The sequence below is a fragment of the Nannospalax galili genome, unplaced genomic scaffold (assembly GCF_000622305.1).
Source record: "Nannospalax galili isolate Female #2095 unplaced genomic scaffold, S.galili_v1.0 scaffold1119, whole genome shotgun sequence".
Taxonomy (NCBI): Eukaryota; Metazoa; Chordata; class Mammalia; order Rodentia; family Spalacidae; genus Nannospalax; species Nannospalax galili.
This window is the reverse complement of record NW_008343597.1, coordinates 2,647,951-2,663,677: the sequence shown is the minus strand read 5'-3', so window position 1 is coordinate 2,663,677 and position 15,727 is coordinate 2,647,951. Positions and strand designations below refer to the sequence as shown.

General features: G+C 40.1%; 2 gene segments (V, D, J or C); both read left to right on the top strand.

Annotated features, from left to right (window-relative positions):
- Positions 1-5,517: 5,517 nt before the first annotated feature.
- On the top strand, positions 5,518-6,250 carry LOC103739510. The segment is given in 2 exon segments: positions 5,518-5,718; positions 5,862-6,250. Coding segments are annotated over 2 exon segments (483 nt in total).
- Positions 6,251-9,835: 3,585 nt separating this feature from the next.
- The window catches only part of LOC108491167, a 54,488-nt gene continuing 48,596 nt past the window's right edge, over positions 9,836-15,727 (top strand). The window contains exon 1 of the V gene segment in view: positions 9,836-9,842.

The following is a 15,727-nucleotide window of genomic DNA, read 5'->3' as shown; positions in this document are numbered from 1 at the left end:
ATTCAAGTATATGTATCTCTCTGGGCACCTATATACACTGTATCTGTTTATCCCTAAGGGTTGACAAACACAGCTTTGGGAGTGACTACTGTGAAGACACATTCTCCCCTTCAAGGCCAGGAACAAGTTAACTTCTCTGATGTACATTTCTGATGTCGTTAAACACACCTGGTCCAGTCTCAGGTCACACTGATCTAATCTAATTACCTTATGATCCTTTACATTGGGAAATCAACTCATGTTTTGAAGCCCAGTTCAAACACCTCCCACATCAGCACCATCTCTGACTGGGTCAGGAAGTGGTAAGAACTTCCCTTTGTCGTCTTGTCTAGACATCAGGTGTGTTTGGTAGGCTTCATGTTCTGTTCTTGAGTGTGAAAACTAGGTAAAAGACTGGCACTCTGCCTTTCATGACAATTAACCATGCACAGCCTGTTCAGTAGGCAGTTAGGGAACTCGGCACATGTTTAGCACTTCTTTACCTTCAGTTCACCTTTCTAGGGTTTTCAGGTCCCTGCATTCCATCTTGGTCGTACCATATGAAATGAAGTATTCAAAAATAAGCAACTCATTAGTTTTAAAATGTTCACTCTTCCTTATAGCATGGTAAATTCCTGCCATGTTCCTGCACCACCCCCCCAACGCACAGGGATATGAATCATTGTTGTCGAGCATGTCCCTGCTGTCCATGCCACCTGCCACTTGTCACTGAGCAGCCATCTGTGTTATCAGAACACCTGTTCAGGTATCATAGTGCTGTGTTCAAAAACCTGAAGCTCTTCCTCTCTTTGGGATAAAGTCTAATTTTTCCTTATTTTTACATGTCTTCACCTGCTCATACAAAGGCATCTTCGGGTCTGTTTTTATCTAGAAGTCTTCAGTTCACAATTAAAAAAAAAAAAACACCTTTTTCTGGAAGTATTAGAGCTATTTCATTGAATTTATGATACACTTGGAGTAAATTAAAGCTCTCGAATCTTCTAACTCATTATGTGAGTTATGTTTTCATTTATTGAAGTTAATTTTAGTCAGCATTGCTTTGAAATTTTCTAGAAAGAGACCTGGACATCTTTATGAAAACAAAGACGAGCAATTGGGAGAACATATTGAAACACATAAATTGTTCAAATAACTTTGAAACAGATCTAAAAAACTCTTACAACTCAATAAAAGAGGACAAATAATACCACTTTAAACGGGACAATATGTTTGAGTAGACTTTGTAAAAGACTATGTACAGATTGCTAATCGCCACATGGAAAGGTGCTCTACATCAGAGATCAAAGATATAGGACTCATCAGATCTAGTCAGCTGCCTATTATGTTGGCTTTGGGAGAAAACCGTATCAGATGTAGGCAACTGGATAAATCAGGTATCCAATTTGAAGTCTATGTGAGGCCATGTTCTTTTCACAGGAAGGGCTCATACTGACTTGACTTTAATATGGGATGAAGGGGAGACAAAACAATGTTTCAGTTTGAGATCCCATTTTGTGTCTAAAAGTCCTCAGGGGAGTTGCGGTACATATGTCACACTTCAGAAGTATTTTTATTTCTAGTTATGTCCAGGATCCTAACTAAATATTGTAGATCCCCAAGGCTTAGAAGAGAACAGTAAATATATTGTAGTTGACCTCAACAGGGACAAAGTCTCTTTCCACTGAAAGAAATATTGGCTCCAGAGGAATACTCACGATTACAGGGTTTGCTACATATAAGTATTTTAGAACCTCAGTAAAGTGTTCGGGGACCTCTCTATTTGACCACAGAGGGGCAGTGCTGCTCTTGAGCAGATGAAAATTTCTCCCCTCCACTTACTCGTTCTGTGTTTAAGTTTAATTAGAAATAAAGTACATGTATCTCTCTGGGCACCTATATACACTGTATCTGTTTATCCCTAAGGGTTGACAAACACAGCTTTGGGAGTGACTACTGTGAAGACACATTCTCCCCTTCAAGGCCAGGAACAAGTTAACTTCTCTGATGTACATTTCTGATGTCGTTAAACACACCTGGTCCAGTCTCAGGTCACACTGATCTAATCTAATTACCTTATGATCCTTTACATTGGGAAATCAACTCATGTTTTGAAGCCCAGTTCAAACACCTCCCACATCAGCACCATCTCTGACTGGGTCAGGAAGTGGTAAGAACTTCCCTTTGTCATCTTGTCTAGACATCAGGTGTGTTTGGTAGGCTTCATGTTCTGTTCTTGAGTGTGAAAACTAGGTAAAAGACTGGCACTCTGCCTTTCATGACAATTAACCATGCACAGCCTGTTCAGTAGGCAGTTAGGGAACTCAGCACATATTTAGCACTTCTTTACGTTCAGTTAAACTTTCTAGGGGTTTCAGGTCCCTGCATTCCATCTTGGTCGTACCATATGAAATGAGATATTCATAAATGAGCAACTCATTAGTTCTAAAAGGCTCACTCTTCCTTGTAGCATGGTAAATTCCTGCCATGTTGCTGCACCCCCCCAACCCACAGGGATATGAATCATTGTTTTTGAGCATGTCCCTGCTGTCCATGCCACATGCCACATGTCACTGAACAGCCATCTGTGTTATAGAACAATTGTTCAAGTATCATAGTGCTGTGTTCAAAAGGTCTTTATTTTATCTAATAAGGATCCATAGGACAAGAGTAGTGATGCTTCAATTTTGATATGTCAGAGGAAAGCCACACGTGTTCCCTTCAGTGGAAGGGTAAAAGCTTTGCATGTGTGTGTGTGTATATATGTATATGGGAAAATTTAGTGTGCCTGGGGTGGGAGGATTCTGTACTGTGTAATTTAAGGCATTACATGGGCATCATGGAATGTAGTGTATGTTCTGTATGTTGACTAGATGTCTAGTAGAAAGAAATTTTAAGGAAAGAAAGAAACCTCAAAATATTAAAAGCAAGTTTAAAAATGGAAGATACTGCAGTAAAATATATTTCAATATTTATTGACATGTGTTTGTTTGCTTGTTTTTAACAGAGAAACTTATTTCTTCAATTGATAGATTAAAGCTGTATATATTTCTTCTATACAATATGATATTTTGAAACAGATACACTGTGGATTAGTTAAATATAGGTAATTAGGAAATGTGTTACATCACATAGTTATTTTGCAGTAAAAATACTTAACATTGCCTATATTTGCATTTTTAAGAATATACAATAACATTGCATTATTTGAAACAGAGACTTATGGACCCGAACTTGTTCTCAGACTCAGTTTATAACCAGATATTAATTTGAGCTTCTGATCTTCCTTCCACCACCTCCCAAGTGCCGGAATTATAGGTGTGTGTGCACCATGCAAAGTTTATCTGGTCCTGGAGATCAAATCCAAGGTTTCCTGCATGCTCTCTACAAACACAACCCATGGTTGGAGAGTTTGAGGAATAAAGACCATTGCCTATGTTGACCTCTCACGATGTTTTTCTTGGATTGGACTTGTGACAGCCACAAATATATGCAATAAAAGTCTCCTCCATCTATTTCTTATGTTATTTTAATTTCTATTACTTATAGTACAGAGGATCTCTATTTGGGGGCTTGTTTTTTTTTATTTGTTCTCCATTTCTGCTTCTCTGTGTTGTTAGCACCAATATGCAAAGCCAAACCTCTTTTTTTATATTTTTATATTACCTATAAATTAAATGTAAGGAAAATACTGTTTATTCAAACTTGGAGTGAGAGCATTAAAAACGCTGTTAATGGAAATTCATAGCTTCACAGCCTATGCAGTCTGTAGGATGTTTTCTATCATCTCTTACCCATTTATGGACAAAGTTCCTCCAGAATACATTATTCCACTACTTTTTCAATTCTTTTCTGCAGGCATAATCTTATATATGTTTAATTAACCTAGGCTTTATTTTTATAAGAATTAAAATGAAATTGACATAAATTTGGATCTTTCTTTGTAAGATCATGTAAAATATGAACATGTGGAAAAGACTGTAATAAAATTGAAGTTTCCCTAAGACAAAGAAACATATTCTCTGTGTTCTGGTCCATCACCTCAACTGGAAATGGGATATTATCTCCATTGTGTGTCCTTAACAAATCTGATTAATATTTGTAATAAAAACAAAATACTAGAGAGATGGCTCAGTGGCTAAGAGCACTCAGTGCTCTTTCAGAGAACTATAGTTCAGGTCTCAGCAGTCTCATGGAATGCCTCACAGCCATCTGTAACTCCAGCTCCAGGGTATCTGATCCACCTTCTGGCCTCTGAGGGCACCCAGACACAAAGAGCAGATGCACGCACAGCTAAACATAAACAATAAATAATAAACAAACAAATAAATAAATAAATAATAAATAAATAAATAAATAAATAAATAGGGGCTGGAGAGATGGCTCACATGTGAGGCGCACTGACTGCTCTTGCAGAGGATCCAGGTTTGATTCCCAGCATACACAATACAGCTAACAATCATCCATAACTCCAGTTCCAGATCTGATACCCTCTTCTGACTTCCACCGATGTTGCATGATTTGGTGACTTGCATACATACAGGCAATACAGTCATACAAATAAAATAAAAATAACAAGTAAAATATTTAAAAGTAATCAAATCAGTAACTTTTAAAAGTCTACATGCCCTACTTATGTTAGCATTGTGGTTTAGAGGATCTCTCTCCCACACGTGTAAGTAAAATTATCTCTACTGACATGCCCATCTTAGTGTATAAATTTAGTAGAACTAAAGACGTGAGGAAAGAATAAAAAGAGAATAGCAAAGCTCTCAATTAACCTTATCCATATACTTGTAATTACCAGCATGCATTAATTCTACAAATTCAGGCTTTCATTGTGACATTTCAGTACATGGATACATGGTGATTTGATCAAGTCCATCTAGCCCTTTGCCCTCCGTGGTCCTCTCCCCTGTCCCCTGTTCCTAGTCTCCTTCCTCTTCCCTAATTGTCTCCCTTCTGTTTTCAGATCACCTTTATTTCTTTGTTTCTTTTTTCTAATTTTCACATATAAAAATAATGTGATACATGTCTTTATGTGTCTGATTTGTTTTGCATCAGGCCCTTCAATTCTATCTGCTTCCCTTCGGACGACATGACTTTATTCTTCTTTATGGTTGAAGGTCATTCTGTTGTTTCATATATAATATTTTCCTCAGTGATCTGTTGATAGGTAATACCTAGGCTGATTCTACTATTCAGGTGTCATGAATGGAGATGCAATAAACAATGCAAATGCAGGTCTCTCTCTTGTGTGGTGACCTCAGTTCCTTCAGGTAAATACAAGTGGTATAATTGAAGTGGTATAATTGGATCATTCTCCTCCCTGGCCCTCTTCCTCTCCCCCTATCCTACCACTCCCTTTTCCCCTCCCACATCCCCTCCCCCTCCCCCTCCCTCTCCCTTACCCACACTTGTTCTTGGTGGCTGTACCAATATGCATTCCCACAGAAGAAGGGAATGGTTCCTAATGAGGAGGAGATTTCTGATTCTCAATGACTGCAATTTCAGCCTACTGAATTTGAGAAAAACGGGGAAGTGTTTCCTATGTCAGAAATAGCTTGAGACAAAGCACTTGTGTAAGGGTGGAGCCTGCTGACACAACCGAACTGCCAAGTTTCAGTTAGAGTTTGATCTGTGGGCAGATGAAAGACCACCTGAATTATCGCAGCTGCAGCTCCAGAGAAATGGGAAAGATCGTGGAAACATCATTTTTAGTGCTAGGCCTTCACCTAACCTGTGAGTCATGGAAGAAAAACCCCAGGATATGTGATTGATTTGAAGGAATAAGAGAACTGGGGTACCAGACAAAATTATGCAGGTAAACATAAAGCAAGGAACAAAAATTTGAGGCTAATGATTGTCATCGTCTCTCCACACAGGGGTGAGTGGCCAACAGAAGGACAGAAGTGACCGGCAGCAGGTGAAGCAAAGTCCTCAATCTCTGACAGTCCAGGAAGGAGGGACTCCAGTTCTGAACTGCACTTATGGGAACAGCGCTTTTGACTACTTCCCGTGGTACCGGCAATTCCCCGGGAAAGGCCCTGAACTACTGATAGCCATACGTTCAGTTCTGAATAAAAACGAAGATGGGCGCTTCACGGTCTTCTTCAGTAAAAGTGAGAAGCAGCTCTCCCTGCGCATCACAGCCTCTCAGCCTGGAGACTCGGCCACCTACTTCTGTGCGGCAGGAACACAGTGCTCCTCAGGCACCTGCAGCCAGCACCCAAACCTGCACCTGAGGCTCCAGCAAAACCCTGCTGTGGCCTGACACCGCCACAGATGCAATGAGTTTTCATCTGAACAAACAGGCGATGCAGTGAAGAAAACACTGTACGGGATAAACTAATTTGGGAACCAAAGGCAAACCAAGCTGAAGTCAGGGTTTGCTTCACTCGGGTCTCCCTTTGCTCTGCAGGAATGGCTGGATTTTCATATACATCTTCATAACTAGTTTGGACAAATTTTTCTAAGTGGTTCTATAAATAATTTTCTATGTGGTTGCTTTATTTAAACTGGAAACTATAAGGCATCATCTCTACATTCTTGTCAACAATGTTATCAATGTTCTTTACTATAGTCTAATGCTATTAGACTTTGACTTTGGCTTATCTTCTACAAATTGTATAGAATTTTCTTTTATGTTAATTTCCCCTGATAATCAGGAAGTGGTATTTTACATACATGATCAGTGGCCATTTCTATCTCCTCTCTTTGAATTGTCTTTTTATATCTTTATCTACTTCAATGAAATGCAAATATGTAAACAAGGAGGCATTTTACACACATGTATACATGTAAACAGTGTTGAAATGAAAAAAAAATGTTTTCAGGTAATGAAAATATATAACTATTTCATCAAAGAAGTGGTTTTCATAGATGAATCAAAAAATATATTGACTGTAAAAAGCAAATTTCAGAAAGAGATACACTACATAGCACCATTTATGAGAAATCTCAAAAATACGAATGAAATTGTGCACATTGGTACATTCCAGTTGTATTTATTTTATTATTATTTCATGTGTATGTATGTGTGTGAGAAGAGGGACCACAATGCATGTGTAGAGGGCAGAGAACAACTTTTTGAAGTCCGTTTGCTCCCTCTGCCTTTACCTGGATTTGGGAGTTGAACTCAGGTCACCAAGTCTCAGGGCAGGTGCTTTACCCATTAAGCTATGCTTGCCTCCATCTCATCATTTTATCACACTTGTCTACAGTATAATATTCTAAATGCCCTGTACAGAAGCTTCCCAGTAATGACTTCTTCCTTGGATACAAAGAATAGACAGAGAATGAAGGAGAAAAAAAATAACAAGAGACAAAAATAGCATAATTCATTAATTTCTTAGTCTTCTTGGTAGGTATAAAAAGTAACTGGTATATAATTTTCTGTTTTTCACTATTAAAATGTGTAATTTTTAAAGTATTCTTTAAACTACATATTTTATTTTATTTTATGTTTTTATTTTGTTGAGACAGGGTCTCCCTATAGCCCCAGCTGACCTGGAAATCACTATATAGACCAGGCTGGCCTTGATCTCACAGAGATCCACCTGCCTCTCCCTCCTCACTCTTCGGATTAAGGGCATGCACCACCACACGCATATTTAAACTATATATTCTGAAATTCATTAATTTTGTGTGTTTCTGTGTGTATATGGATGCACACCTTCAAACCACAGCCTTCATGTGGGGTTCAGAGGACAACTTGTGGGATTCCATTCTTTTCTTCCTCATTGTGGGTCCCAGAGATTGAATTCAGGTTGTCAGAATGACTCACTGAGCTATCTTAGTTGCCCCCAAAGTTTTTTGAATTAAGAGAAACAGAAGTAGCTTTTATGGTATTCAGCAATCCACACAATGGATAAAGGATTGCTTGCTGTCTTATACTTTGTAAAGTGCATTCCTCTAATGCCACAGAAATGCCAAAAAAATTCAATGGAAAACTATTTAAATTGATTTAATCATTAAAGTACGTTCATGCCACATAGCTGAGGGCTCCAGGAATCCAAGCTACGTGAGAGTGTGAAGCACAAGCATGACCCTAGGAGTCAGAGTCTAGCCTGGGCAACACAGTGAAATTTTGTGTCAGAAAATAAAAAGCAAAACCAAACCAAAAAAATGGGAAAGTTGTTGAACTTATAATGCACAACCTACATTCTCTCTTCCCTAGTCAATTGATACTTGGCAGTATGTCTCACAATCCCAGTATATGAATTCCCTGGTTCTCTCAAACTTTAAGACTGAAATTAGGATATCTGGACAGTATTTATATCTGACGGAATAACCTTCATTGAAAAGAAATGTAGACGAGTAAAGAGAACACACTACCTAGAATGGAGTCCAAGTGAGAGGAGAGGCATCATGCAGGACCCAGGAAGGAGAACTGGGAACCCTGGGAACCTCAGCAGGCCTCTGTGCTTAATAGGGAATGAGGGGTTGGGAAGTTTACCAAGAAACGAAAGAGTCTATATGGTCAAATTGCCTTAGAATAACCTAGTTATTGCCATCTGGGTGCTTTCATAAGGCAGTCAAGCAAAAGTCTGTTTTGGAATTGAGTTTGATATAAATTCCTTTACCAGATAAACTTTCAGCATAAAATATCTTGGAGACCAGGATGGCATGCCTTACGGCACGTGGACCTGGAAATTTTAAGATCAGGCCACAATCTCTGCTGAAGGGAGGGACACTGAACATAGCACCCTCAGGTCCCTGTCATGTAGAATACTGCAACTCTAGCAGAAAGAATTTGGCCAGATTAAAATTTTACAGCACTCCTTGCTTTGAGGGAAAGCATCTTGGTCAACAGCCAAGACCTCCTTGTTCTGAACAAATAACTCTCAACTCTCACTAAGAAAAAGAATAGACCAGGTTAAAAGTTTGCCATACCTTGGCCATACTGCTTAGTTATGTGCCGGTGCCAGCCGGCCAAAACGGACAGTACCTGAAAGGGGGAGTGAGGATTGAAAGAAAAAAAAGAAGACAAGAAAGACGCTTCTTGGGAGGGCTCACAGCAAATACTGCCAGCCTCCGTTTATTTCAGTTCTGTCTTTTTATACAGAAGAACTCAATTAGTTACAATTGCTGTATTTCCCCACCTGTATCTGAGGGTCAGGGAGCGGTCAGATCAAAGGTTTCTTGGATCCTTTTGTTTACCACTAATGCCTCAAGGTCAGGTATTGTGAGGCTCTCCAGAAAACTTCTTCCTCCTGAATGGGCAGGTTAAGTACTGGTTTGCATGACACAAACTCAGTAAATGAGGCTGCTGCAGCTCAATGATTAGCGGCTCCCGACAGTTATGCATATCTCTTGGCTTCTATTTAAACCCAGCCATCATGCTAGGTCCCAAAAGAGAGACTTAATGGGCTGCTGAATCTCTTGGTTCCTTTACGCAATGGCCACATTAAATAAATCTCTTTTGCTTGGTAAAAAAAAAAAAAAAAGAAAGAAAGAAAGAAAAAAAAAAGTTTACTCCTGGCCTAAAAGTTAAAGTTTACTATGTTCAAGTAACCCTGAGTAAAGCCAAACTTCCTGCATTTCAAACAGTCTAAAAGTTATATGTCCTCTTTCTCATCTAATTGTGCCCTAAATCTTTTGTGTAACTGACAAACCCTATGTGACTGCCAGTTCTTTTTCTTGTATAAAAACCTATTGAATTTTTCAATAAAATTGACTTGCTGCAAAGAGACACAAGTCCCAGAGTCAGATCCTGCAGTCACCAATATCGCCATCATGGAGAACCGCCTCCCCAAAAATAGAAGGGAATTTTTATTTCTTCAGTGTCCAAAGACAGAAAATTTTATTCTGAACAATATTTACATATTAATAGTGTCATGGATAAAAGAGCACTTGGGGGAAAGGTTTGGTTTTCTGAAAATTATAAGTATTGTAATTATTGTAGAATATTGTCAAATAGTAGACATAAGCTCATAGCAGCAAATGACAGTGCTGGATGTTTGCACCATGACTGTCATGATTCTTCCTTCCCCGGACTCCTAATAAAGCTCAGCACAGAGCTGAGCTGTATTTTGAACTATCAGCCCTCACTGCTGCCAGTGGCAACTGATATGCAACTGGAGCAATGTCAGGATGCAGAACTCTGTTTTGGCTTCATTTGCCTGGGCAGATGTTTTGCTGATGTGAAGTTCCCAGGTTCATGGTGAATGGGAAGGAAGGTGTGGTGAGGACACTTGTCTCTGCCATGAAGCTGGGACTGGTGATCACATTTCACCTTCACATCAGACTAGAGTCTGGAAAACGGGCAAAAGTTGACTGAAAATATGCAGCATTTTCAGAATTCATGCCATTTTATTTCAGAAAAGTCCTTGGGTCCTACCTCAGATTAACTCATTGAATTTTGAAACTTTCAATGTCTAAACTTTAAAAAAAATTTTCCATAAATATTTAGCTTTATTTATTTTGTTTGAAGATTTTAGTTTTAGATATTTCTTTCTGTCTCTTTGCCTCTGTCTCTCTCTTTCTTTCTCTCTGTCTGTCTCAAGGTGTGTGTGTGTGTGTGTGTGTGTATAAGAATGTATGCATACACTGGGCATGGTGGTGCATGCCTTTAATCCCAGAACTTGAGAGGCATAGGCAAGGAGATCTCTGTCAGTTCAAGGCTCCCTGGTATACACAGTGAGTTCCAGGCCAGCTAGGCCTATAGGGAGATCCTGTCTCAAAAATACCACCCCTGCCCAATTAAAGAGTATATGCATACATGCATACATGTGTGTGCAGATGTGTGCAGCAGGGGGCTAAGAAGAGGGCATTAGATCCCTAGGAGCTGATGTTATAAGCAGTTGCAGGATGCCCAGATTGTTACATAAGTACCAGGATCCAAATTCCTACACTCATAACTGAGCAGCAAGAACTCCTGACCACCAAACCACCTCTCCATCCCCCTTAAGCTTTGTTCTTTACCAGATAGTACTGTTTGTAAATTAAATTACAAAGAAAGGCAAAAAATAATGCTTAAAATGGAGCCATTTTTCCAGCTCAGCACATTCAAACGCTCCTAAGCCACGTTTCAGAGGCAGAGGCTGCACTGTACTGTGGGAGCTTGCACCTGCACTCTGGGTCATACAATCTTGCCATCACCCTGCTCCCCAGGCGGCCGTGGGCATAAGCTACTCTCCATCTGCTTAGGTACAAAGACTGCAAATGAGGACACTGACGGCCTGTCAGCACTCAGAACACTCAAATATCAGGAATTAGCACTTGTACCACTCACTGATCTGTTATTTAAATATGTGTCAAAGAATTAGAACTCTTTTAGAGACCTTGTTGGTACTGGCTTTTCTTATTGACTTTTGCTGTATATTAATTTATCATTAAAATAATGAGATCAGATGAAAGACTAAAAGATACATTCTAAATGATTATACAGCATTACACAGAAATTCAACCACTAGTTTATGTGGTGTTAATACGCCCTTAAATACTTGCCAGTTACACATATCCTATTCTTTGGGAGTAAATAATAACCATGAGTTACAGAAAGATCTGTGATAATTGTCATGCAACTGTTTTGTGAGTTTAAAATTCCTGGAATTTAATGGGTGAGATTGAATACTTGGGAGCAATATTACATCCTATCAGGACAATTCTAGGACTTGTTATGTAGTAAGCATACTTCTTTATGTGGAGGGTGCAGGAAGAAATTTTCTTATCCTTTTAAATACCCTTTAAATTAAAACTTTTGGGGGCTAATTTTTTTCAAGTGAGTTTAAAGACATTTTTATTTTTGGTTATGTGTATGTGTATGGGTATCTGCATATGGATATGTGCACATGTGAGTGCAGGTGCCCTTGGAGTCCAGGAGAGGGCATTACAATCGCTGAGGCTAGATACAGTAGGTGGTTATGAGATACCCAACATGGGTACAGGAAACACAACTCAGGTCCTCTGTAAGAACAGTGTGCTCTCTTAACCACTGAGTCATCTCTCCAACCCTCAGAAGTGATTTTTAATAATATTATTACTTAGCTGGGTGTGGTGGTACATAACTTTAATCCCAACAGTAGAGCAGCAGAGGCAGGTGGATCTCTATGAAGCCCAGCTTGGTCTACATAGCAAGTTTCAGGCCAGCTGGGACTACAGGGAGCTCCTGTCTCAAAAAGACAAAAAAGAGGATAATTAATTCTCTCTCTCTCTCTCTCTCTCTCTCTCTCTCTCTCTCTCTCTCTCTCTCGTGTGTGTGTGTGTGTGTGTGTGTGTGTGTATGTGTGTGCGTGTGTGCTGGGGTGCATGTGTGGAGGACAGAGGTCCATGTTGGGTATATTTCTGTATTGTTCCCTACCTTTTCTTTGTGGAAGGCAAAGACTTTCAGTGAACTAAGAGCTCCCTGATTGGACTAGACTGGCTGACCAGTAAGGCCCTGGGATCCTCATGTCTGTGCTTCTCAGTGCTGAGCATTATAGATGCACGCACAATTTTCCTGTGGATGCTGGAAACACAAAATTAGATCCTCAGGCTTGCACAAGAAGTCATTTACCTACTGAGCCATCTCCTCCACCTCTAATGACAAATATTATGAAACAATTTCAAAAACATATGAACAAATGAACAACTTCTGAAATTCTGAGCAACTGCCTTTTATTTGGTTTGGAAGTAGCACAATCAAATAGACCCTAGAACTCATTAAGGAGGAGAAAAGTGCTACAGTTACTCTAGATTCCAGGGCTTCCACTGAGAAATTCAAAGACTTTTGAAGGTTTTTTTCTTCATTAACTTTTATAGTCTATGGATGGAGAAAAGGTAAATGTATGTTAATGATCAGTAAGCACATTATAGAGTAGCCATGTCTTATTTGAGTTATTGAATCCCCCAGTTATTCCACTGAATAACATGGATGTGAAGCAGGTCAACGTGTAGCTCCCCTCAGCCTTATCCTTCAAAAGGAATGCATTTTCTATGCTCTCCTTAAAGTACTCCCTATTTGACTTACCAAGGAAAACAAGTAAAAAGGCAAAAGTTTGTTATACGCTATGCTATTTCTCTCTGTACACGGAACGTGTGGTTTACGATCATAGGAAATGCCATTTCCTGGTTGGTGCACAGCATAAGAACCTAGGTAATAAATACATCTGCACACTGACACCACTCAGAGACTCTGAACTCTGAGCTGAGGCAGAACAGACACATCTGTGCAGGGCATATGCCTCATGCCTTCCCCCAGCCTGCTGTGTGTGCTCGTGGCATTGGCCTTTTCTGGTATGGATGATTCACAAAGAATTTAGATGTTAAGGTTGCAGCATTCCACTGAGGCATGCAGTGTCTCACATGGACCTGAGGAAGAGCAGACATGGGAGAAAAGCAAGTGGAATGTGTCTTCAGTCTGGCTTCCCTTTGGGTCTTAAGTTAATTTAATTCTTATAGTGTTTCGCTCAACATCACATGATCAGTTGTCCATTCTGATTATTCAACAGGATCCACTGTGGCCCAGAAAGTAACTCAAGTCCAACCAGCCACAAGCGGACAGGAGGGGAAAGAGGTCACCCTGGATTGTTCATATGAAACAAGTCAGACCTTATACTATCTTTTTTGGTACAAGCAGCTTCCCAGTGGAGAGATGATTTTCCTTCTTCGTCAAGGTTCTTCTAGTGAAAATGAAAAGAGTGGTCGCTATTCTGTCTCCTTCCAGAGATCAGCCAAGTCCATCAGCCTCACCATTTCAGCCTTGCAGCTGGAAGATTCAGCGAAGTATTTCTGTGCTCTTGGGGAACTCACAGTGTTTGAAAAGATACTACAAGCTGAACAAAAACTGGAGCTCCTTAAGCACGGTCCTTCTTGGAGTTTAGCTGAGAGGCACACCTGCACATCCTCAACAAGGTCCCAACTGTGGCTTCCTAATCTGTGGTCTGAGTCAGAAGTTTGATTCTAAATTAAACTTCCTTCCACATAATTTAGGAAAAGTTTTTGTGAACAACTTTCTTCTATTGTCTAGAAGTTTTTTAGTGAAAAAAAATAAAGCACTCAGAAAGTGTATAGATTTTCTAAAGTTGCAAACCTTGCACCATAATAATTTAAATTGTCAGATTCTCTGACAGATAGATGATAACGGAACACACCTAGGTGTAATTATCTGGAATAATAGAGAAAATAAATTCTTTAGTCTTTAATCCTCACGCTTTTGAAAGTTAGAACCAAAGGAACAGAACATTCAGGATTGAAGTAGAAGACATCAGTTGTAAGGAATTGACATCCTGAAATTCCTGGAGCTGATGGGCGGTCTCTGCAAATCATTGTCCTTGAATGTGATGGTGAGCCTAAATTACTAACGGTCAGCTAGACCAGTGATTACGAAGGAAAGCTGCATGTACGCAGCCCTTGCAAAGGTGCCGTGAGACCCATGACAGCAACAGGACCTGTGATGACAAACTCCCCTCACTCCCAGATCTATTTGCTGATGAACTTCAGGAGACACAGTATTGTTTGCCAATATGCAAGTCACATAGTTTGCCCAAGACAAAGAAAACCTAGAGAAAGTGGAGAGCATGGATCAGTAGTAAACTGAGCTGTGTATGAGCTGCCCCAGTGACTGGTGCCTCAATCTCAGAGTCATGTAAGAAATACATGCTCTATCACACTTTTCTCTCAAGTCTTACACAGTTTATTCTTTCATAGCCAATCCTAAAACCAAACAACATGGGGAAGTAAATTCTGGGAAGTCTGTTTCTGATTAGCTTGAAATTCCTAAAAAACCATAGGACTTCTGGGTAAGACATCAGATTAGAAGACGCATTGGAGTGATCAGATGAAAAACTAGTGATTTTCATCTAGTTTCAACTAGTGAATCAAAACTCACAGGATTCTACTCTTATAAGAATAAAGCTAAAGAAAAAAATTAGAAAATTAGCTAGTGTGGGGCTTAGAAACAGCTAAGCCACTCTGCCCCTACACCTGCTCCTGCCAACTGCCATCAGCTGTAGCCACTCTAAAGTCCCCACATGAGTGAGCTGTTCAGGAGCCAGAGAGAGGATGTCCAGGCTGCAGTAAGGGATCCAGAGGCTAGACAAGGCCTTCAGTGAGAGCCAACAGGAGCAGATCAGGTCCTGGAGAGGGGAGCACAGTGAGGTACAGGAAGCTGAAGTTGAGGCTGGTAGATATCTGCCAAAGAAGGCCCCTCCCCTCCATTGCCTGAAGAGCTAAAGCACATCTGAGAACCTGCTCTGAGAACTGCCACAGTATTCTGATGGCACAATAAAGGTAAACTAAGCACTGGGTTGAAGCTCAGGGTAGCACACTTCCCTTATAAGAGACCCTAGGTTCAAAGCCAGAAAAAATAAATAAATAAATAAAAGACCAAAGTGAAGCTAGGGTGGGCAGGCCTCTCATACACCCTGAGTCCCCATCACAGAAAGCAGGCTCTGTGCATAGAGTTGCCAAAACAATGGAGACAGGCTGTAAGATTCAGGTGGAGATTCTCACATCACATAGTTCTGGCTGAAAGCGGTCTTCAGTCACAGAAATCCTCATCTGGAAGGACACACAGACTGGACTTGTTTGGATTAGTGACACTACCCTTTCCCTCATCCCTGGAATCTGATACAAAGAGAATCCAAGTGGAGGAAACAACCATTACCTACGTGTATGGGGGGACCTCACAAGCCCCTCCCCTCCCCATGTTAGAACACTGGTGAACCCGGTCTTGTGTAGGTCCCATGTAGGTAATCACTGCTGCTATAATTTCATGGGTTAAAGAGCCATATCACATCTAGAAGACAATATATTTTGATTTTGGTTT